General features: G+C 41.6%; 1 protein-coding gene across 1 annotated transcript; it reads right to left on the bottom strand.

Moving 5' to 3' along the window:
• Nucleotides 1-597: 597 nt before the first annotated feature.
• Nucleotides 598-20,411, bottom strand: LOC127044616 (solute carrier family 40 member 1-like). Its single transcript, XM_050939707.1, has 9 exons — nt 20,324-20,411; nt 18,621-18,688; nt 18,218-18,377; nt 17,551-17,666; nt 16,519-16,645; nt 15,289-15,506; nt 9,052-9,088; nt 7,596-8,249; nt 598-1,097 (listed from the first exon to the last, which is right to left on the bottom strand). Exons 1-9 carry the CDS (start codon nt 20,409-20,411, stop codon nt 805-807), a joined length of 1,761 nt encoding a protein of 586 aa, XP_050795664.1. The 3' UTR covers nt 598-804.
• Nucleotides 20,412-21,603: the final 1,192 nt, after the last annotated feature.

Genomic DNA, 21,603 nt, shown 5'->3' on the forward strand with positions numbered 1-21,603 from the left:
AAAACATCACTTTATTTTTAAAAAAGAGAAACTGCATTCAAGAAAGCTTTAGTGAAGAAATGATTGCCCATGCAGTCACTAACTTGTTTGAACAGTTGGATGCTGAGCTAGTTTTTCACATTAAAAAATAAAATCAAAGTAGGAAAAAAAGAGGTGCTGCAAAAAACCCTAAATCACCTAGTATAACTTCAATGAAACTTTCAAATAAGGGGAAAATATTTATATGCAATACAGGGGTCAGTATTTGGCCAGTCCAAAATAAAAAATACAGAATTTCTTAGTGATAAGTTGAACGCAATGTGCTGGCTGTAACTAAGTTATTGGTTTCTATGAACTATCTAGGAAGACACATTCCTGTTGCTCCATCTTGTGTGAGGGAAAAGATGGTTAAAAAAATAACTACAGTATCATTTGCTTAGGAAGGGCGGGTTATGATGTGCAAATTGTGAATTCTGTTTTAATATTCTCTACATATGGATAACAAAGGGAAAAATAGTTACCTTGTCATTTTCTTCTGGAACCCTGAGAACAAGCTTTGTGTGTCCTTGCAAAGAGTTGATTGTAAAAACTGAGCAGATACAGAAATGAGACTGTCTTTTAAAAAACACAGTCTTTAAGTGTTTTAAAATAAGTCTTCCAGTTAGTATTTTGTTCTTTATTTTTCATGATATAGCAGTGTGTTTGAGGTGGAAATAGAAACAGAGGAACATTTTGGCTAGTGTGTTGAGTTTAGTCAACATTTTTATGCAAATAACCTATACTCCATGAATGATAGGATAATTTTAAAATAAAAGATTGATACTTTCAGACAGAGGGATTCTGTGGCTTCCTCCCTGTTGTTTGTATCACAGTTTCTTTAATTTTATATTTTTTAGCATAAATAAAATACATGACATGCCCCGTTATCACAAACAGTAAGGAAATTATCACCAGCAACCCAAATTGTTGCGGTTGAGGAGCTAGAATAACCATAATGAAATGTACAAGGTCCATCAAGTAGTTCATAGAGCTCTGCACACCGTTGACTATCCCACGCTCTGATTCTGGAATGTTCTCCTGAAGAAGCTGGGTCACAGTCAAGTCAAATGACCAAAGACCTGCAAGAGAACAGTGTTTTATTATAAAACCCAAGTGCTGTAAATTGTGCACAAATTTGTCCTTTGGATTGCATAATATTCTCCTAAGGGAACGGAAAGCCCCATCCATGTAAAACATTTAAAACTACATTGAATATTGCACAAGAAAATAGATTGTAAGTAGCTGTCCACTATCAGCAGGGTAAGGACCAAATACCCTAATAGGTTCCCAGCCTCCATCTTTAAATTCAGTGATTTCAAATTAGGAGAGCTATAGCAGGCTACCCTCATATGGAAGTCCACTGAGCCACACTTTATACTGTGGCTATGTCCATCAATATTCAGATGATAAACCAGTGATTCCTGTTAAATACCCCTACTTTAGTGATGGAAGAATTGTGAAAAAGCTAAGAGCGTAATGACCTTAAAATAGCCATTGTAATATCACTAGAATAACTGTATAATTCTGTTCTTTTATATCCCATCTGAAGGAGTCACTCACCTTAGAGAATTTTTTTTATTTATAATACAGTACATGGAATTTCTCTAATGCACATATCTTACACTGTACCTACAAAAACTAGTTTCTCCTCCCTTCTTAGGAAAGGATTACTAGGAAGGTGCTTTTATGAGGCCTCACAATACTAAAGTCTATAATACATTATCTACCATTTTGTAAGAAATTAATTTCAATTGTTAAAATAAGAATGTGCATTTCATAATGCATTACTTCCTCATTTCCCTTTTTCCTAAAAATTTGTAATGGGGGTATTAATTATTAGTGCAGATTAGCAAGGTTCTATGATAGTCTCTCTTGGGTCCTGAGGTCCCTTCCAACCCTGATATTCTATGATAGTAGATATCATTCTGAGTGATATAAAAAGAATTACATAGGGAAACTGCAAGTTAAAATATGGAAGGGCCATCTCAGCTCTGTCTTTGTTTAGTCAAACTCTTGACATCCTTCATGTAACTTTTCTACTACTTTTGTGTTCATATTTAGTATAATTCCCAGACAAAAACTGTGTTAAAATGGAGTTAATGTTGTGAGTATATAACAATAATTTAGGGTAAGCTACATTAAAGGAATATTGTAATGATCTCAAAACCAAGCACTGTAAACTCAGAAAATTCACAGTGAAGTATAAAAATGTACAATTAGGGAAACCAAAGCAACTTAGCTCTGCCCTGTCAGACTCTTCAAACATTCCATACACTTAAAACTCATTGAATTCTTGTGCGCTTGATTTTTTTTCTTTTGATTAATGGTAATTTTTCCTTGTAATTCATCATAAATTATAGTTGTCATGACGAATTGCCCTCTTTCAAAATGGCCACCTTCTAATGTTCTCAATGGGACTGAAGGCACAGCAGCCCATAGGAAAGATGATAGCTTCCTTGGCTGCGAGGAGGCAGACACACTCAATCAAGAGAGTTCTACACCATTCCCAAAATGGCCACTGAGGGAAACTGTAGCTTTGGCCTTACTTAGAACAATAGAAGATGTCAGCCATTTTGAAACAGAGTAGTTCTTCACGGAAATCTCTGAACTAAAGTAAACTATTGTATCTTTCAGCTTCTCATGCAGGAGAAATTTTCATTTATGCACAACAGGAAAAAATGACCACTAAATCATTTTTGTTAATGAAAAGAGATCTGACACTACATTTCTTAAAGGCTCCTTTTTCAATTAATTTTAATTCCTAAACTAATTACCCAATTTATTTGTAACTTGACAGAAAATTGTGTATTCAAAGAGCAAGTGCTGTAATTTGGGGGAGGACATGCATATTTACCATACAGGGTTGGATCCTTGTTTTATGTTCATAACTCAACCTTAACTATAGTTACCAATCCCTCCATAATACGTTTAGACTTTTATAAAATCAAAACAAAGTAAAAAAAAGACGTGACATGAAATAAAAATAATATGTAAGTGATGTACCAAATTTATATTTTAAAATGCACTAAACTTTTTTAAAAAAAACATGACTAGACTCACTGGATAATTCCACTGCACCGTTATTTAGTTCAGGAATACAAGGTAGGCTTGTTTGGTTTTGTTTTTCTTCTCTGTCCTTTTAATTGCTGTGTGTAAAGTTAGTGCTCATTAAAACTGATGTACTAACACAATAGGTTAGAGCCCGGTATAGACTGAGAGCATGCATGTAGGAACCACAGTTCTTCATGACACAATCTCCATTGGCTTCAGTACACAGCTATTTGCTAACATACAGTGACTTTGCTATTCCAACATGGACTGCTCTTGAACAGGCTGCCAGTTTATAACAATTATAGTTTTGTGGATGAAAACTAAGTATGGCACTGAAACGGGGTCGGTGCAAGGAAGTTTCGCACCCTAGGTGAAACTTCCACCTTGCGCCACCCCCCCAGCTAACCCCACCCACCCCCCGTGGTGGCAGCTAACCATGCCTACCTTCCCCTCCCACCTGAGGAGCTCCCCCCCACAGCAGCTAACCCCACCTGCCATTGCAGCTAACCCACCCCTACCTGGGGAGCCCCCTCTCGCAGCAGCTACTCCCTCTTGAAAGCCCCCCCCCTCCACGGCAGCTAACCCAGCCAAGGGACCCAGCCCCCTTCCACAGCAGCTAACCCCCTCCCCCCTGCAGAAGCTAACCCCACCCCCCCACAGCAGCTAACTCCCCCCCCCCCCCCGCAGCAGCTAACCCTGCCCTCCATGGCAGCTAACACCGCCCGGGGAGCCCCCCCCCCAGAAGCTAAGCCCGCTCCCCTCCACTGCAGCTAACCCTGCCCACCACAGCAGCTGACCCCGCCCGGGGAGCCCGCCCCAGCTCTCCTTCACTGAGCACACCAGGGCTGCTCTAATTCTCCTCCCCTTCCAGGCTTGCGGTGCTGATTGGAGGAGACTTAGAGCAGGGGCTGTGTGCTCAGTGGAGGAGGTAGAGTGGAGGTGATCTGGGGTGGGGAGCGGTTCCTCTGTGCGCGCTCCCCCCCCCCGTTACTGCGGACTGCCTACCCCTCCCCCCCCGCCCCAGCTCACCTCCATTCCACCTCCTCGCCTGAGCGGGCTTTTAGGCGCCCTCAACCACTAGGTGCCCTAGGCAGCCGCCTAGTTTGCCTAAATGTTTGCACCAGCCCTGCACTGAAATGAGACTACCTTTCTTCACTTATGAATTAATAAAGATTTGAACCTAGACCTCCAGTGGTGACAGGCTAGCATGCTGAGCAATTGAGTCACCTAATTCCTCCCTCCGCCCCACACCTTGTAATTTGGTTTACTAAAATAAGATTTATAGAAGTAGTATTGTCTTTGTGATGCTACTTCTCCCCCCCATCTTTTCTATTTCTGCAGCATACTTCGGATTCCATGAAAATGCTAAATTTAAGTCGGCTAGCAATGCTATAATAGTAGCATGAAATGTCATTGTCATGTAGATCAGTGTTGTTCCTCTGAGAGCCCTACCAATAATTACATGGGGAAATCCTGAGAATGCAACATAATTGTTTCATTAAAACACAGATATGCTAAAGGCAGTCAAACTGACTAGAAATATTTCCTAGATGTCTATTAATGAAGACTCAAATGCATAAATGACATGTACTATCTGCATAAAATAGTTGAAGAACATGCTGAATTGGCATGTGCATGAGATAAACTAAAATTACATTTTATTGACAAGCAGTTCACGTAATCCTGCGTAACAGATAGTGAAGGATTATTTAAAGGCATCTCAATATGGATGCAGTATGAATACACAAAATATAGTTGTGACTGAATACCCCCCTGTATTCACACTTCACACATTATTGTAATACCCTTTGTACAAAATATGCCTTGTGATATCATTTGAAAACTAGTAACTCGCTGGTCAGTAATATCATGATGAAATGTGTGTAGTAACATTATATGTAAATTTATAAACATAAGTTGAAATCAGGTCTGAAGTGTGTTTACCAGACTAGTCTGGATAAACCAATTTCTCAAAGAGACAGGACAAGCTGATGCCTCTAGCCATATGTCATCAAAATTGATGGGCCATCATCTGTCAAGTGGCTGTTCTTTGACAAAGAAGGATGGCAGTAACAGAGTAATCTACATTTTAGCAAACAACAGCATGGAACCTCTTTCACCACAACACTCCATGACTCATCCTCACAGCAGGAAAGGGGGACTGGACTATAAAGTGAGGGACAAAAACACCCCAAGTTTTCTCTCTCTTTCTCTCTCTCACCTAAGACGATAAAAGAAACAGCCTTTGAACTTTGGGAGCAGATCCTGGCCTGAGAATTTGGTCAGCAATGTTACCGGAAACATGTGGTAAGGGACTTCACCTTGAGTCTAGTTTGTTAAGTTTTAGTATAGGAAGCATTTTATATTTATTTCTCTTGTAATCATTTCTGACTTGAATGCCTTACACTTGTACTCACTTAAAACCGATTTCCTTGTAGTTAAATAAATATGTTTTATTCCTTAAATCAAAATTAACCCAGTGTTGTGTTAAACTGAGCGGTGTGGATTATTCCATTTAAGGTAGCAAACCGTTGGACATTGATTCCCTTAGAGCGGCTATGGACCTAAAATATCTGAACTGTCCAGGAGAGGCTGGGTAGTGCAAAACATACATTTTCGGGGGAAATTCAGGACTGCAAGTGTGTTTGGGCCACCCTACAACTGATAACCGAGGCTGATGGAAACCAGAGTGTGACTGAAGTGTGACTGGAAGGATGCAGCTACACATCGACACTCAGGCTGTGACCTGCATGCTGTTTGGCTGTATGTGAGGAGCCCAGGTGGGGAGCTACAGCAGCAAAGCACTGTGAGGCATCGTAGGTTGCAGGGCAGGGGTGACAACCTCTCACTGGTCTGGATTGTTCCCTGAAATGTCATAGTAGTAAAATCATGTTTATAAGGCAGCTCCATGCAAGGCTGCTACAATTAACAAAAATCCCTATACCACACAATCAACTACTTTGCATTCATATTTAAAAATAAGGTTCTGAATAGTGGAGCAGAAATACAGTTACAAGGCTCTGAAAATTAGTACCTGCTATGCCAAGGTGCTAAGCATCCCTAATTAGGCCCTCACTTTCCACCAGCCCCAGAGTAAGTTAAGTATGTTTATACATATACAGTCATTAACTTGATGAAAAACAGGATAATCTTTCTGAAAGTTCTGACTAGAAAGTGATTTCATGCCAAATGGCATCTCTTTAGAAGCCTCAACATCCTCTCCTGCCCCCCGCCCCCCATTACAAACCTTTGTTTGTGGAATGGTGCTACCTGTGTGGAGATTCATATTAAATTATCTGAATTTTCTTACCTTAAGTACTAATCACTAATTCTGCTACTTACATATTTAAGCATACAGCAGTCTGGCACAACTGCTGTTGTACATTCTGTGCTTTCATGTACAGGGATTTTTTTGACTGGTTCTAAGCCAATGGAACGTCCATTTGCTCAAATGATTCTGTTCTTAAGATTAGATTAGAGAGATTTTGTTCCTGGTTATTCCTGTTTCCAAGCCTGTTATATATGTTTGTACTACATCCTAACACTTAAGAAAGTTACTGTATTAGTAAATTAGTAGCAATTTTATATATATATATATATATATATATATATATATATATATATATATCTCTAATGCATTGCTACCATGTAAGCGGAAGTATTGTCCAATGGTTAGGGTTCGAGCCTAGCAGCTGGAGAGGATGGTTTGATTCCCTGGTGTGCCACACACTTCTGATGTGACCTTGGGCTAGTCCTTGTGTTTCAGTTCTCCATCTGTAAGGATCAGCAGGACTTGATACTGAGCCTGCAGGGCTCCCAGCTAATCAACATCCCCACATTGCCACCTAGGAGTAGCTGGAACCTAGCTGACCCCTGTGATCCACAATTTGCAGAGGCTGCATGCCACGGGAAGTCCCACCTCGAGTAATCCAACTGACAGTTCTTTTAGCAATCCCACATTGGATCCTGTATCTTATATAAGCCCCTGGGACATGCCAGGAAGTGTCCAGGCAACATGTATCCCTAGCTAGCTGCCATGACTGCTCTCCTTCTGAACTGTCTTCAGGTATTGACTTTGGCTCTGACTTGGATTCTGCCTCCCAATCGACCCCCCACCAGAAACCCAACACTGACCTTTATAGTTGGTATCGACCCTCGGCCTGACTCTGGCTCTGACCCTAACCTTCAGCTTGACTCCTGACTCGGACTCTGGCTTTGACCAGAAGCTCAACTCTTGACTCTGACACTGACTCTGACCCTGGCTTCAGATTCCAACTCTTAAGCTCCTGCCACTAGTCCTGCCTACCTTCTTCCAGAATCCCGACACCATCTGTAGAATGGGAATAACAGCACTTCCCTATCTAACAGGAGTGTGATGAGAATAAATATATTAGACTATGAGATAGTCAATACTATGATGATGTGGGCCACATGTAACAGAGATCATCACATCTGTTTTTTGTTTATAGAATCATTTACCCAGTGAAGTGACTCCGCATGTGGTGGCAAATTGCATGTATACTTACCAATTCTGGCTAGTATCACCCCTGAGAACAAGAGAATGATTGAAATATAGGATTCTGGGTGATCGCTCCCATGCACGCTGTCCAACAGCACTGTGTTATTAGTCCAATGAATTGAAGAACGATCTGGCAGTATGGGTTGGTTGATGTTTCTTTGGAATGGGTAAATATGCAGCTGGTTCTTTTGCAGTGTCTCTTGGTTTAAGGAAGAGTTCTTACTTGTGAGAAGAGAGAAAATACCCAAGTCAAAAGGACTGCCGGGGGCAAAGACTGAAAACACACACAGCATTAAACAGCTTACATGGAGGAGGCTGGATACGACTCCTGTGACAGCCAAGCCATAATGTTTCCTTAGCTTAGTAAACAAAATTGTGCCCATTAGTCCTGAGAAGGCAGAAAGTGCCATGAGTATGCTGAGAAGAGAGCCACTGATCCCCTGCGTGTAGGCGTACCCTGTAGTGATACAGTCAAAGCCAAGCACTGTGGTGTACAAGAAGGCTAAACCCAAGCCTGCTAAAAAGACAGACTGCCTATAATATGCTTTCCAGCCATCTCTGCACGTACACAGCATCCTGTGCATTTTTCTGAAGCAAAGAGGCAGTTTTGTGACTGACTTGCGTTGCATTTCAGGACTGGATTTCTGCTCCGTCGGTGCCTCTGGAATCCCAGGTTTGTTGATGAATTCAACAACAGCTGAGCAAATGGGAAGATCCCCTGTAAAATACCAGTCAGAAGGTTTTAATGGTTCTGGTGGCAACTGCTCCACTGTGCAGTAAGCTGCAATAAGAATTCCTGCTTTCTTAGGAAGAGTGGACCCCGACTGATCTGTTCAAAGCAGCTGCTAGAAGGCAAAGATTAAAGGCATTTGAAAGCATCAACCAAAGGGAGTTGAAAGTGGACCTGTTATTAATTGGCCCTGAATTACTTCATTTGACCTTTTCGGGTGGAAGGCATAGCCTTACATCTTGTCCAGAGAGTGACATGACAAATTGAATCACAAGTTTCTCTACTGTGTTGGTAGCTACATTATGAAAGCAAGCCATTGACACTGTCTATATATTGGTTAAGCCAAAATATTTGAAACAGAAACAAAACATCTCATACTAGTTTGTCTGTTTGCTGCCACCAACCCCTCTCCCCTCCCCACCCAAAATAAAGTTAAAGTAAGGTCAGACAAATCAAGTTTTAATCAGAACTAATGAACTTAAGGGGGAACTTGTTAAGTAAAAGTTTCTGGCTCTGTTTCTACTCTTTTGGTTCAGACATTCAAAATGGCACCAGATCCAGTATGGGATTTATTGCACACACAAAAAAGAAACATTGGCTGGAAACCCAATATCCAGTTCATCATCATCTATATTGCAAGCTTAGAAAAAAAGAATGGTGTTTCAATACAACTACAAAATAAAGATTTAGATGTAAATTAGATACATCTCAGATGTATCATGGTTAACTTTACTGTGCATATTTTGGAAGATATTTAGAAGTTTAAGTTCCTTAAGATTGTTTTTAAGCTCTGTTATTGGAACTAAAAGTGATGACTATGGTCTACTGAGCTGAGGAGAAGATTAGGACCCAGAAACTCTTGAGTTATAATTTTGGTGCTAATACTGAGTCCCTGGGTAAATTACTTATGTCTCTCTCAGATTTCCCATGTGTAGAAGCGAGATAATACTATTTTCAAACTTTTAGGGCTTTTGTGAGGATTTGACATTTAGTTCTTACAAAGAACTTTGAAGGTGTAGAGCACTGTAACTGCAACTGTAATATATATGCACGTTTACTTGCCCCATCAAAGGTATTTCATTTTTAAAAGGCACATGATACTTTTTTCTATGAAAGAATGAGTTTTCAGAAAATGTAAATTATTCTCATATTTATAGTCAGTTTCAGTTACCTCCAGCTAATTCCATCTAAGTGATCATATCATCCATCAAGAGTAAGTTTAGTTTAATTACTATTAATGTTTGTAGAGTACTTTGAAAATGTAAGAGCTAAGTGCTAATTACCCTGTGTGTGAGAAAAATGATTGTAAAAATGTCATTGTGAGGCTCATATTTCAGTGCATAAATATATATCTTATGCGTCATACAAAAATAACTACATTAAAAGAGTATTAAGGATGGCACTCAAGCACTCAAAAGTTAGAAAATGCCAGAATAAATGCTTTCATTGCAACCTTATTTCAATCCCTTAGTGCATATGCATTATGATACAGTCTTTAATTACATGATTCCATATTTTTTCCACAAGATCCAGTACCTTGTTCAGTAAATGGGTGTTAATTCAATATTTCTTTTTATCCTCCTCATTCAATGTGTGGTCCAAGGACTTATTTAACACACATCATCCAAATGCTGCACTGAATACAAAATTATTAATTGCCTCATGGATGTTTCTGGAGTGTGCTCACCATAGTATCTGAGTGCTCCACAAACATTAATTCATTTATCTTCACAACAACTCTGTGAGATTAGGAGCTATCATCTTCATTTTACTGATGGGGAACTGAGACACAATGAGATCAAGGCCAAAAATGTCTAGAGTATCCACTATTTTTGGGTGTCCAACTTGAAACAACTAGGTCACGATTTTTCAGAGCACTTAGCATTTTCTGTCACTTTAACGTACTCAAAGCATAGATTCAATTGACTCCAGTTGCAGCTGTGAATGCTGAACACTTCTGCAAACCTGGTCTCAGGTGCTGGGCATCCAGAAAATTAGGAATACACAGTTAGTGGTCACCTGTGAACATTTTGGTTCAGGGCTGCCCAGGGGGTGGTAAGAGGGGCGATTTGCCCCAGGCCCCACAGGGGTCCCCACGAGAGTTTTTCAGGGCCTCTGAAGCGGGGTCCTTCACTCGCTCCAGGGGCCCCAGAAAACTCTTGCGGGGCCTGGGCCCCAGAGTTTCTTCCGCTCCAGGTCGTCGTCGGCAATTTGGCGGCGGGGGGTCCTTCCACTCTGGGACCCGCTGCCTGAGTGCCTGAAGACCCGCAGCAGGGAGTCCTTCCAGCACTTCAGCGGCGGGTCCTGGGGGAGGTCTTCGGTAGCAATTCGGCGGCGGGAGGTCCTTCTACCCGGGGACCCACCACCAAAGTGCTGGGTCTTTGGCGGTAATTCGGCCGTGGGGACTCCCACCACCGAAGACCCCAGGCTTCCTGAATCCTCTGGGCAGCCCTGTTTTGGTTTTGTTTTGTCCAGCATGTATAGGAACTCTGTGGCAGAGGTAGGGAGGGATACACAGCCATGATTCTTCCCCAGAACACTGAATGAGGCCGGGGTCCCCATGGGAAAAATTAGTATGTGATCATGTCACTGAAGACTATGTCATAACGCATACACGAGACGGTCAAATTAAGATTCCCTAGGTAACTTTAATTCTGGCATTTCCTAATGTGTGCTCAACTATACAACCTTAGCATACTGTTAATGTAGTTTCTTTTTTAATGTAATGTTCGAAACCTAAGTAAAAAGTGAAAACACTGAAATTCTATCATGTGGAAGCATACTGACACCCCCACTCCCCGCAGCTTGGATCAGCAGCATGATTTGAACTGTTAGACTCACTGCATGGACCTCTACCACTTGAGCTAATAGAATAACTAGTAGCCATAGTAGGCTGTTATCCTCTGTGTGAAGCAAGCAGAGTGGGGAATGAGACATACACTTTGCCAGTGGGTTTCACAGCTACTTGCTGAAAACAGAATAGATACTCCAGACTCCTGGATTCAATTCCAGGTTTTGTAGGGGAGCATGTTCTAATGGTTAGACCCTTCTACCACTGTGACCCTGGGCTGTGCCTGTGTCCCTCTGCTCCTCCAACCCCTTACCCCACTCCCTCAGCTTTCCTGTCCCCTCTCCTTCTACTCCTATCCAGCCTCTTCACCCCTTCCCTGGCTCCTCCCCCATCACCCTGTGTTCCTATCTAACTGTCCATCCCTCTGACTCCTCTTCACTTCCCCTCTTCTCCTATTCAACCCCCACTCCTGTAATCCCATTCACCTCCCCCTCTGCTATTCCTGCCATCTACCCCACACATAGAGATGCCTGTCCTTACCAAAAAAAAACCCACTTGTGGATGGCTAGTATGTTCTCATTAGTATAGTCAACAGAGAGTATGTCTACACTACAGTGGCTACAGCAGTACAGCTATGGCACTGCAGCTGTGCCACTGTAATGTAGACACTTCCGATATTGCCAGAAAGAGTTTTTCTGTCAAGGTAGTTAATCCATCTTTCCAAGAGGAGGTCATAGGCACTGACCCCTAGGGGAAAAAAAAGAGTGCTTAGCACCCACTATCACCACCTGCCCATCTTCCCCGGCCCCTCCCCCCCCACTGGCAGCCCCACCAATCAGCTACTCCCCCTCTCCATGGCGGGCGGCAGGTGCTGGGATCAGCTGTTCTGCAGCATGCAGGAGGCACTGAGAGAAGGTGGGGGGAGGAGTTAGCACCAGGAGCATTTGGGGGAGGGGGCGGAATAGGGCAGGAAGAGGCGGGGTGGGGGCAGAGCCGGGGCAGGAAGATGTGGGGGGTAGGGCCTGGGAGGAAGCGTGGGCCTGGGCTAGAAACTCGGTGCCTATGGAGGAGGTAGCTAGGTTAATGGAAGAATTATTCTGTCGGCCTAGCCACATCTAGTAGATAGATCTAACTTCTGCAGTCAGAGTACGAAATTTTTCACAGCCTTGAGCTATGTAGCCATCTTGATCTAAAACAGGGTTCGGCAACCTTTCAGAAGTGGTGTGCCGAGTCTTCATTTATTCACTCTGATTTAAGGTTTCGCGTGCCAGTAATACATTCTAACGTTTTTAGAAGGTCTCTTTCTAGAAGTCTATAATATATAACTAAACTATTGTTGTATGTAAAGTAAATAAGGTTTTTAAAATATTTATGAAGCTTTATTTAAAATTAAATTAAAATGCAGAGTCCCCTGGATTGGTGGCCAGGACCTGGGCAGTGGGAATGCCACTGAAAATCAACTCTCGTGCTGCTTTCGGCCCACTTGCCACAGGTTGCCTACCTCTGATCTAAAAGGTAGACCAGGCTGAACAGGCACATCTGTAGCTGAATCTCACAGGATGTCTATCTGCAGGTGGTTTGCTTGGTATTTAAAAAAAATTCTTCATCAATAATGGATAAAGACTGTCCTAAATGGTAGGGAGTGAACAATTGCACAGGATACTTTTCCTCAGTGAGAACAATGTGTTAGCTTGAATATCACATACAAGAGCTTGGGGAGTGGAGGTTAGTATAATGGATTTCAGCTAATCATCCCTGCACCAAATTTGTAAGGCTTGGTTTACACAAAGCAGCTTATGTTGACCTGTCAGTGTACACACTACAGACTTGCTCCCACTGATATAAGTGCCCTACTGCACTGACATCATAACTCCACCTCCACAAGAGGAGGGCTTATGTCGGGGTAGTTAGGGCGGCACAGTGTCTGCGTAGACACCGCATGTTACTTACATCAGCTGTTGGCTGTCTTGTCAATTTCATGGCTGGAGTTGTGAAATTGATGGGCAAGCTGGCTCCCCAGCTGGGCTGCTGCTGGGTCTTTGCTCCAAGCTAGCTGTCACCTAGGCTCCCAGCTTGGGGTACAGCCCAGGCTCCCTATTGGGAGCCCTGCTGCCCTATGGTCCCAGCTCCCCATTGGGAACAATACAGCCCACTGGACTCTAGGTATAGATCTCCCTACCAGAGGTGAGAAAGCCTGGGTGGCTTCCCCCCACTCCCATCTGGGAGTAGGGAGGTGGGAAGTGACTCCTAATGGGGAAATGCTTGGAGCTGATACCTGGCTCTCAGCCCCCCACTCTGCCCCTCTTCAGTCAGTGGAAGCATTCCTGGTGAGGACACACACCACTGACAGGAGGGTAGTGTGGACCTAACATGGGTTGACCTAATTTGTGATTTTACTGTCTTTTTTTCTTAAAATGTCTAAAAGCATCAAGTAGTATTATGTCCCAATACTACCTGCTAGTACAGACTCACCCCCATTGATGTTGCATCTGCTGATTAGCATTAGTAAGGCTGAGCTCCAGGAAGGGGTGAAAGTAACAAAGGACTTACCGGTTCTCCGGAGTCCTGAGCAGGGGGCGTGGCCTCAGCCGGAAGAGGCAGGGCCTTTAAATTCCCCAGGCCCTTAAAATCAAGATTTAAAGACCCTGGGGCTCTGACTACAGCTGGGAGCTCCGGGGCCTTTAAATCATCCTCGGACCCCTGCCGCCACTATCCCAGGGCTCTGGCAGCGGGGCTCAGGAGGCGATTTAAAGGGCCCTGGACTCCGGCCGCTTGCGGGAGCCCCAGGCCCTTTAAATCACCAGCCGGTCTGGTCCGAAATGGTGTACTGGCTCTTGCTGGTACACCATACCAGGCCATACCAGCTTACTTTCACCTCTGGCTCCAAGAAGTAAGGTCGATGTCAGAGGAGTTGTCTTAAGTGATCTAGTCTCCTGGCATGAGTTTGGTGAAACCTTGTTATGGGTTGGGTTAAAACCCCACTGAGATTGATAAGTGTGAACTCACTCTTTCAATTAACATCACTGTAAACATAAGCCTCACCAAAAACAAAAGGTGTGTGTGAACCTGCTGAGGAGCTTTTGGGCTGAGTATTGTTTTGGGTATGTGTGTATGAGAGTGTGAGAAAAAACACTGCTATTGAACTTACTAATATGGCAGACAAGAACAGAGAGAGGCAGAGGAAGAAAGGCAAGAAAAGTTAAGCAGGAGCCTGTAAGCACAGTGTGACCCTGGAAGAAGCTAGAGAGAGCGCTTTGGGGCTGGGTGTTGGCTAAAGAAACTTGAACTCTGTAAGTTAAGAAACGGATCCTTTTCTTACTTGATTCCTCCTGTGTTAAGAGAGGCAGGACTTCGCATATAAACAGAATTGCATACCTGACTATCACCAATTTCTCCCTCCAGCTAGACCATCTGAAGGGCCCCAAACTTTGATGAGTGGTTCAGGTCAAAAATGGGCAACGTTACTAATCCATAACTTCCATTGTCATTAGTAGGAGATGGCCATGTGCAATGAGGCAGGAATTGACCCCATGGAGAACCACTAAAACAGGAAGATGGTCATTGGGGATACAATGCTCTTTTAAAGAGAGTGACAAAAAGAAACTGAATATTAGGGATTACATGCATTAAACTATTCTTCACTGACTTCTTTTCTTTTAGCATCTTGAATTGCTATGACAACCATCATTCTAAATGGCTATCAGATATAGTGGTTCAGTGACGTGCTGTAGGATAGTGCTCTATACCAAGGAGTACATAATGCAGACAGATGGATTCATTAAACAGTCTTTAAATCTCCCTGGCAAGGCATTAAACAATGAAGGCTCTGCTACTCTCACACCCACATGAGAGATTTCGAACAATAACTCCCCCTTAATGCTATTGCGAGTTGTGTATGTAAATCACCCTAATACATAAATCTGGAGAATTGACCCCCACATATTTGCTACTTGGCTTTTCTCTTTTCTTTTAATGGTAATTTTATTATCTTCATACAGTTCCTGTGGACTGACTCGTTGGATACCTTCTAGTACTTTAATTATTTGATGTGTAATTCAACATTTTGGATGTAAGCCTGTATTTTATAGAGTACATTTTCTAAATGTTGGTGGGAGGCTGTTCTCCTATTGAATAGTACTTACCTGGCACATTTGTAAGTTCCACTTGTCTTTCTATAACATATTCTCCTGCATTCTGTTGAGATTTCACAGCCAAAGGAGGCACTAGTTGATACACCCTGGATAGGAATATAAATTCTACCAGAAGAGAGATCAAGTTCCATCCAAGAATAAATCCACAGCCAATGACATTAGAGGCCCAGGTCATAACCTGCCCCACAGACAGGGGAGCAAAGATATTTATGACTTGATCCATTCTTCTTATAGCTGCATTCATTCCTAGAAATGATGTAAAAACAGAATGCATTTCACTCTACGTATATACATACACACACATGCATCAGTACTGACATGACAATTCTTCGACCTTTGTTTGACTAATAACACTAAAAGCTCTATAGGCAGGGACTGTCTCATATTATATGAGTTATACAGCATCTCATCCTATGGAGTCCGAATTTCACTCAGGGCCTCTAAGTGCTACTGTGATAAAACTAATAAATATTAATAATAAATTATCACTTAAGTTATTCAAAAAGAGCAATATATTTTACAGAAGACCACATGAAAAATGAAGTGACTGGGTGGGAGAGAGGACAGATAAAGATGTGCTCATGAAAGCTAGGGACTAATAACAGTGGTTTGAGTCTGGGAGAGCATGGAGAGACATGTATGCTTCCTTGCTCAGCTTTGGCAGTACACTTTAATCTTGATTTACAAGAACCCTTCCTAATCTAGACCTGTGATGCTGCCAGAGAGAGACTTCCAAGAAAGCCTAATTGCAATATATGGTGGTGGTGTGAGGTACACAGAGACTTTGATACGTCCTTTCACTTACGATTTGTGCCAGGGTTTGAATCAGGTCTCCCAAAGCAGAAGACAAGTGTAACCAACCTATTGTGCCATGTAGACTCCTGTCTAAATGGATGTTGTCAAGTCTCAGTAGTTCCTTCACCTGAAATAACTTTGCTACTTTTACTTGTTAATAAAAGCTAAGTAACTTTGCTACTTTTATTCGTTAATAAAAGCTCATTACTAATAAGCACAGTCCTATTTTTTATCTGACCAACCAGAAATTGGTGAAAAACTGAAATCTTTGTCATCTACACATTACAAGGCTTTCCCCTGAGAGAGAGTGCTTTGAACACAGCTCTATTTAATCTTCTTAGACTCTTATTAAGGAATGAGATTAAAAATTTGTTTCTAAATACATATGTAACTATGTTTCTTCTATTAAATAAAATATAGCTTTGGCTCCAATGTACATGAACATAGACTATATCTAGCTCACCAGCCAGCTGGCCTCTGTTATCACCTGTGATGACCACAATCCAGTCTTTCTGAACGGTTATCGTCAGCGCTGTGCTTGCCAGGTTTGCCAGATCGGCTAAGATGATTACCACGGCATAACAGAACACCTTGTTGGAAGTGAATAAAAACCAGAGGTTGGAATCCAAGAAACAAGGTTACTCAGCTATTGCTGGCTGGAACATTACACAAAGTCTCAATAAAAATGGACACTTTCAGAGACAGGTTAAGTTTGCCACTGGAGTGAGTACATTTTTGCTAATTTGAGCAGCAAGAGCTTCTTTCCCATTAACGCTATGAGCCAGATTCTGTTCTCAGTTAAACTCTCAAAAGCCAGGGTGACCCTATTGCCTTCAGTGGAGTCACTCTAGATTTAAAGAGGGGTAAATGAAAGCAGAATTTGCCCCTAAACCTGATAATCTTCTGCCATTATATCAAGAGGCGACTGTATAGGCTTTGCCTCAAATCAAGGGTGAACACTAGAGGGAAACATGTTAAAGAGGCTCAGTACACCAAGGCCCAGATCCTCAGCTGCAGCCAAGAAATACAGAGTGTTAAAGGGTGGGAGCAGGTGCCATGGTGGCTTTAAGCCCCCCACTCCTGGGGCGGGCCGGTCCCCTGAGGGCTGCTTTAACTTGCCCTGGCTGCCAACAGCTCCAAAAGGTCAATACAACAGCTGGGGCTCACCAGGATACAAGGAAATGCCTTACACTCACAGCCCAGGGGGAGGGGGATGGGAAGATGGAGGGAGAGGAAGAGCTGCTTCATTGGCTCTTTCCCCATCATGGGATCCAGTCTGTGAGGATACCCTGTGGCTGACTATACCGGCGTTCTGGCTGCTTTGCTGGTGGTGCTGTGTACAGCAACCACAGCACAGAGGAGATTCTGGCCCACAGTCAGTCTCCAAGATTAAAGCAAGTACTTTACATGCATTATTAACCTACATAAAGAACCCAAGACTGAAATATTTAAAGTTTAATTTTTCTGTGAAAGGCTCAGGTCAATAGACACTTACAGTAAACCAGCCGTGCCACATTTGCTCAATCTCGCTTTTGTAAGAGAACACCAACATCAGCACTACGCAGCAGGCAGTGACAGAGGAGTTCTGAATGAACAGCGATGCATGAGCAACTGCAAAATGAAACAACTCCTGATGTGATACATATCTGCTCAATTTTAAAGGAATCTCACAATTTCTGTCACTTACTACAAACAATCTGACAAAACCCTAGCAGCCACCTGAACAGACTTTTCTAATCAGAAATTTCTCAGCTTTGTATGAAAGACAAAGAATGACACCTCATTCTCACTATAGAACAGAAATTCTATTTTCTGACCAGAGCTAAATCATAAGGAACATTATTTAACATTATGCAAATTCTGAGAGGCATGATTTACTCCCAGCTCATCTTCTGTGGCCTTGGGGAAGTTGCATTGGCTTTAGGCTCCCATATCACTTAGGCACTATTTTACTCTTAATCTCTCTTTCTCAGTTTCTCTGTTCAATTAGGATGATATAAATGCTTCCCTCCTTAATAAAAACAGTGTGAGAAAATATTAATATTTTTAAAGCACTCTGAAGAAGACAGCAGTATAAGCATTATTGAATCACATGGATAGTAATTATATTCAGGGGTTTGTATCTCATAGTTAGGAATATCAAAATCAACACAGACAATTACCTTTATTTCTTGGTTTTCTATCAATCCAATCTCCAATTAAGGCCCCAAACACTAGTACTGAGCCAGCCACCACTAACCCAAAAACAGCTGTTAGAAGGAGATTATGTCCATACAATTCTATCAGGAATACAGACATGGCAAAGTGCCACATTCGATCTCCCTGAAAAACAGACAAGAGAAAACTTTATTTTTCTTTTAGCCTCACAGAATAAAGCAATACCATGGACTAAATTAAAGAAAGTACAGAAAATGGGGCAGTCTGAATACTGAAGATTTAAAGTTGATCCATTTCTAAATCTCTGTTTCCAGACATACTACAGTGCTTCCAGAAATACAAATGCTTCTCAAACCAGGCTTCCCTTGATCATTTACAATGCAATAATTTTATCTGAGCTTATCTTACCCATATAGAAAGTGCACAGCTTGCATAAACCAGAAACCTTGGACCCATGAGGTAGCTCAGCACTGTATCTGAAACACATACATAGAAACCAAATAAACTTGCAAGTAAATTTTGTATGTACACAGGTGCATGTGCATCTGTGTGTGATTGATGAGGCTGGTGCTGTATAGCCAAGTAAAAAAGTGTACCTCACCCGAAGGAAGGTACAGTCTCACTATACACATTCACAGACGAAAGGGATGAAATTCTGCCCTCATGGAAGTCAAAGGTAAAACTCTTATTGACTTCACTGTGGCCAAGATTTAATCCAAGATATCCCATAATGGAAACCAGAATAACACCTCTCAGTTCTCACAAGCAGGAACACTGTTTCACAAAACACCACATCAGAACGTTAATGGGGATAATCAAAAGATCTCTCCAGTGATGGAACAAAGCAGAGAGCTGACTAAATGAGATCATGTTGGCCCAAATCAGTTAAAATGGAAAATGATGTTCTTCTTTTCACCATAGGGGCTTTTGCACATAGCCAGTTAATCTCAATAAAGTAAATTACACGTGTGTTGTGCTTTCAGGGAAGATGCTTTTGGCTGTCAGACCCATGGGATTAATTGGTAGTTCTCAAACATTTAACATCAAAGGGCCTCGTTTAAAAGCAGGCTATGCCAGGCCTCTAATTTGCACCCACAATATTGCACTCTCAGTTAATGCTGGAGCAAGTGTTGGCATTTAGACACTTCTTCTAGTTACCTGATTTGCAGGGACAGATGGGAAGATGGTTGTTTAAATTTTGTATTTTCTCCCGCAGTTCACAATGTCTGGAATTTTGTACCCACATCAAGTAAAGAACCAAACTCAGAAGCCATTTTTAAAAAATGAAGTCTTTTATACTTATTTTCAAGGAAATACTAGGTATCATTGTGCAGCTTTTATTCTAACTGTCTATCAAATTGATCAGTCTGAGGAATTACCTTTAGTCTGGCTAACAATGTAGTGAATAATTCTCCATTGTGTGGCGTATTGTGCAGTCACTGGTGCTAGATGGGGATATAATGTTATCGTTCTGATCTGGTAGTGTTTTATACCCAATTTCCACAGGTAGAAATGCCCACACGAGGTACAAGGCAATAAAATATCAGGCCCTTAGTGAGTCAGTCTAGTATATCTTCCCTGTGGCCTATTTATGTGTTTTAATCCTCCATATCAGAGCCACTCTGTATAAAGCTCAGTCTCTCAAAAGTGCTGCCATATTCTCCATCAGTGTCTGTAGTTAGAGGGGGTGACTGAGTTATGCTTCTTATGCCTGGAACTCTGACTTCATTTTCATATTTAGTTGTCAAATCTGTAGCCCCACACATCATCCTTCTGACCTAAAACTGCATCATGAGAGGCAGAATAGTCATGTATATGGAAACAGTAGAAGGGCACATTTGGAAGACAGATTCAGTTGCTAAGCAGCATTTAAGTCAGGCAGTCATTTCACATTTCTGAATAAAGAACAAATATCTGAGAAAATATCTCACTTACGCATTTCTGCAGTGTTCAGTGGACAGACCAAATTGCATAGAGTGCTGATTAATTTAAAGTGGCAGAGAGCTTACTTCAGTTCAGGAACAGAGCTAGATAAAATGATACGACAAGCTGATAATGTTCAGCAGAATTACACCTGGCAACAGTCATTTTCATCTCTTTGGGAGACTTACCAATAAATCGGTTCTCTCTCCTGATGGGTGTTTCTGTCCATATTCTCTGACTTCCAGAGCCTTTTAGGTCTTCTGAGTCTTCCACCATTCTTTCTTACTGCAAATAAAGGTTACACGCATTGAAAATATATGCAAATTGTAACTACTCTGGCATGAAGTGTGGGACACTAGGTCTAATTTCAAGAGAAATCAGATCCTCCAATTGTCTGAATGAAGAGTACGGTATGCCTTTAAACAAGTCATTCTTTAAATTATATATGTGAATTTTTTGCTTTCAACTATAGCCAGATTATCAACAAATGGACATGTACTAATAAATTCCCTAAATACCCTTCGTCTAAGTGCAAATTATCTATGACTAAATAAATATCTGCACACTGTAATTAACTATTCTAACAATAGGAGATAGTCTATGTTTATACTAAATGAGCCAGACTTCTTTTCAGCCCTGCAGTAGGTGACTGTTAAACATTTCTACATGAGCATTCATTTTAAAAAAATCTTTCCATTCTCCCATAGCATTATAGTTACTATAATTAATGCAAATTAAATATGAAGGGAAAACTATCATTTCATTTATATAATCCATGAGCATTCAAGAAATTAGGTATTTTCACTTCTATTAACCAGCTAACATGCTGTAGAAACCAGTTGCAACCAACAACTCCCTTAGTCAATGATACATTTATTTTTACTTACCATGCATGAACAGCAGGACCAAAATTTTCATGTGCTCAAGCTTTATTGTTTAGTTGATTCAGTCACATGCTGTACTACTCTATGGAAAGATGAATTTTTTTTAAAAAATGAAGAGCTCCATTTATGAAACTTACACGTACACTTGCTAACATGTACAGCATTGTGTGAAAAATGCTGGAGGTGCAAATGTTTCATGTTTGTTGTCAAAAGAAAAGCCAGCAGTTTCTGTCACATGTGACAAGCTAGTACAATGTGTTTTTCTAGGGGTCATTCAGTGCTATGTAAATTAGTCCACTGGGAAAAGCCTAATCCTGGGAGTGCACTGCATCTCATGTCTGGCATGGAAAATGGCAGAAAGGCAAAGCCTAGCTAACACAGATGCTGACTGGTTTATTTGCCCCGAGCATTTCATTTTGATTTATATGTCAGAACAGTGCAAAGATTAGAGGGCTTGACTTCAATGGAGCTATGATCATGTACTATAGTCCCCATGTGCTGCATTCTTCAGTGAAGCCGCAAGAGAGAATACATGCTGTTTTAAACATTGCAATACTGGCTATATGTTGTCCTTTTAGAGAAGA

The sequence above is a fragment of the Gopherus flavomarginatus genome, chromosome 2, assembly GCF_025201925.1.
Source record: "Gopherus flavomarginatus isolate rGopFla2 chromosome 2, rGopFla2.mat.asm, whole genome shotgun sequence".
Lineage (NCBI taxonomy): Eukaryota > Metazoa > Chordata > Testudines > Testudinidae > Gopherus > Gopherus flavomarginatus.

What these genes read in the sequence shown, in the direction of transcription:
- LOC127044616 (XM_050939707.1), bottom strand. Translation starts at nt 20,411, where the DNA reads ATGGTGGAAGACTCAGAAGACCTAAAAGGCTCTGGAAGTCAGAGAATA. An exon ending in GAGAGAGAACCGATTTATTG is followed by an intron (nt 18,689 to 20,323) that starts GTAAGTCTCCCA and finishes TATGTGTTTCAG; the next exon opens with ATACAGTGCTGAGCTACCTC. An exon ending in TAACAGAGGCCAGCTGGCTG is followed by an intron (nt 15,507 to 16,518) that starts GTGAGCTAGATA and finishes CATCATTTCTAG; the next exon opens with GAATGAATGCAGCTATAAGA.